Genomic DNA, 2,500 nt, shown 5'->3' with positions numbered 1-2,500 from the left:
AACTGAAACCATTTTCTCATAAATATATCTGCTGTTGGGGGAGAAGTTTACATGATATTCTTAAGTAGTTCTGATGTTAGGTAGATTGCATTTCTGTTGTTGAAATAGGAATAAAATATATTATACAAGATGTATAGTGTTAGTTCCTGGAAACAATATATAGCCTTAAAAAAAGACAGAAGAAAGAGGAAAATAAGTCCACAAGAAGTCAACAATGGCCTAGTCAGCAAGGAGTCAATAGAAGTTAAATAGATTATTATAATAGCAAAAAATTAAAACTTTTCCCTAAAATTCAAGGAAAGGGGTAAACAGGTGAGATCAATTATTCCTACATATTGGCTCCTTGGTGACTAGGTGCATGTGGAATCATCTGTGTTAACAAGAAGATGAGAAAGCATATTGGATGTTGCATGTACCAATTACCAAATTGTTAAAAAACACATTGGTGAAAGGATATTGTTTTCTTGAAATATAATTACAATTACATCAAATGATCACTACATTATTTGGATTACCTATCTTTGCATGATACATAATTATTTTTAATGCATATCTCCAAGAAAATATATAATATAAAGTACTTAATTCCTCTTTTTTCATGCAATATGGAGGTAATAGTGGTTAGCAAATATAGTTACCATCACAGTAAGCAATCCAAGATTAATTCATTAACTTTCATTTCCAGTCTCCTGATGTGGACCTCCAGGAGCAGACCCTGTCATTCTCAGCAGTTGCGAATGGGGCACAGGGGGAAAATAAGTACGGATTCAGCCTGAAGCTCCTCAAGCCAATTGATACAGAGGTAACATTTCTTATTATTTACCAGAAATTTCTTATTAGGCAAGTTCTATAAGCAATGTAATTTCCATATAGTTCATATTGCTGATTAGATATATAGGTTCTTTATCCACAGCCATTTGAAGTAAGGTTGGGGTAGACTGAAGAGTTACAAGTTTTAACAGATGATGATTCAGTTTTGTATAGAAGCTATTAGTCCTTTTGGGAGTAAAACCTTTCTACTTATTAGTGTATGAAATAATGAAATAACCTTTCTACTTATTAGTGAATGAAATATTTTTTCTCTTTTTTCCTGAACAGAAAAGCAAGTACAGAATCTTAGACAGAAATGTTGAATTCAGTCTCATGAAATCAGAGATTGAATTCTGGCCAAGGCTCCTAGAAGATACAAAAAAACCTGCTTGGCTAAAAGTAAGTACCTTATTTTTTAATATGTATGACAGACAAGTAGCTTAATTTAGCTATAGCATATGAAAAAAAAAAAAAAAAAAAATGTTGATATAGGAGGAATGGTCATAAATGAAAGGAAGTGAACTGTATTAGAAAATATATATCTTCAGATTGATTTTGACAAATGGACTCACGAAGAGGACTTATCTGATGAGGCCAGGGACATCATGGAGGATTACCCTGACCTATATGACAAGGTTCAAGCTGCAGAAATGGGATGGCCAACAAAGAGTAAGAACAGGGTTGATGTTGGTTTTCATCACTTTTTTTTTTTTACACAATGATTTAGAAAGTGAGTCTAATCTGGTAGAAAGTTGGATCATTTTGTATTGCATGTTTATTGAGTGAAAAAAAAACATTTAGAAAAATAATCTTTTTCATCTAGAAAAAAATGATGAAGAGATTAAGTCCGGTCATGTTTTATTTCAAGTCTATGGTTAAGAATTAGAAAAGAGACTTCAACTTTAATGTCCCCAAACACTCCTCTTGAATTACAGATTAACCAAGATTCTCATAACATTCTTGCAATATGTGTTTCAGTTACATGCTTTTTTGTGTGTGTTTCAGGAGAAAGTATGAAGAAAGTATACATTTTCCTTTACAATTTATGGCAGTTTGTAGGATTCATTTACATTGTGGTCGTCATGGGAACCAGATACTTAAGAGATGGGCCAGGTAAGTTAATTTCATAATTAGTAGGTGCAAAAAGAGGCCATTGTATATTTTACTGATAGTCAAAGATAGAGGGAAATGATGATTGATAAACAGAAAGATTTTATAACACTCATTCACTGATTCATTTGTAGGTTTACAGTTTTTCTGTTCTTCTTTCTGTAATTGTTTTTTGGGTTAGAATCTCTCTCAGATATTTTGAGCCTTGTGATTATTATATGTAAGTAAATCAAGGAGTAAGTAAAGTGGTTAGTTGTGATACTTTGATTAGTGTAATCATTCACAGAGATGAAAAAGGGTGAGTGTTATCATCACATAAGACTATCAGAGCCTCTATGATCAGATTTTTTTTTTTTTTTTTTGGGGGGGGGGGGGGGGGGGGGGGGGGAATGATTATATATTATTCTTATTTTTGTCTCATGTTTTGCCCCTTTTTTATTCTATCTTGGATATCAGTAACTGTTTCATTTATTTCATTACTAAAGATTATGTTAATTGATCCCTCTTTTCACAATTATTTGGTTGAAGAGTCAAATTGTATTGCAATATGTAATTATAAAAAGAGAAGCCTGATAAAGCT

The 2,500-nt window shown here is 32.2% G+C and overlaps 1 protein-coding gene across 1 annotated transcript in view; it reads left to right on the top strand.

Annotated features, from left to right (window-relative positions):
* Hacd2 (3-hydroxyacyl-CoA dehydratase 2) overlaps positions 1-2,500 on the top strand; it is a 7,048-nt gene that overhangs the window by 1,457 nt on the left and 3,091 nt on the right. Inside the window, exons 3-6 of the mRNA XM_043016910.2 lie at positions 686-802; positions 1,099-1,209; positions 1,359-1,479; positions 1,816-1,923. Of these exons, the coding sequence (XP_042872844.1) occupies positions 686-802; positions 1,099-1,209; positions 1,359-1,479; positions 1,816-1,923 (457 nt within the window). The remainder of the gene's footprint in view (positions 1-685; positions 803-1,098; positions 1,210-1,358; positions 1,480-1,815; positions 1,924-2,500) is intronic.

This window comes from Penaeus japonicus, unplaced genomic scaffold (genome assembly GCF_977035675.1).
Source record: "Penaeus japonicus unplaced genomic scaffold, GWHDUDI00000001_assembly GWHDUDI00000015, whole genome shotgun sequence".
Taxonomy (NCBI): Eukaryota; Metazoa; Arthropoda; class Malacostraca; order Decapoda; family Penaeidae; genus Penaeus; species Penaeus japonicus.
Note: the sequence above shows the minus strand (reverse complement) of the source record. Positions and strands in the feature narration are given on the sequence as shown.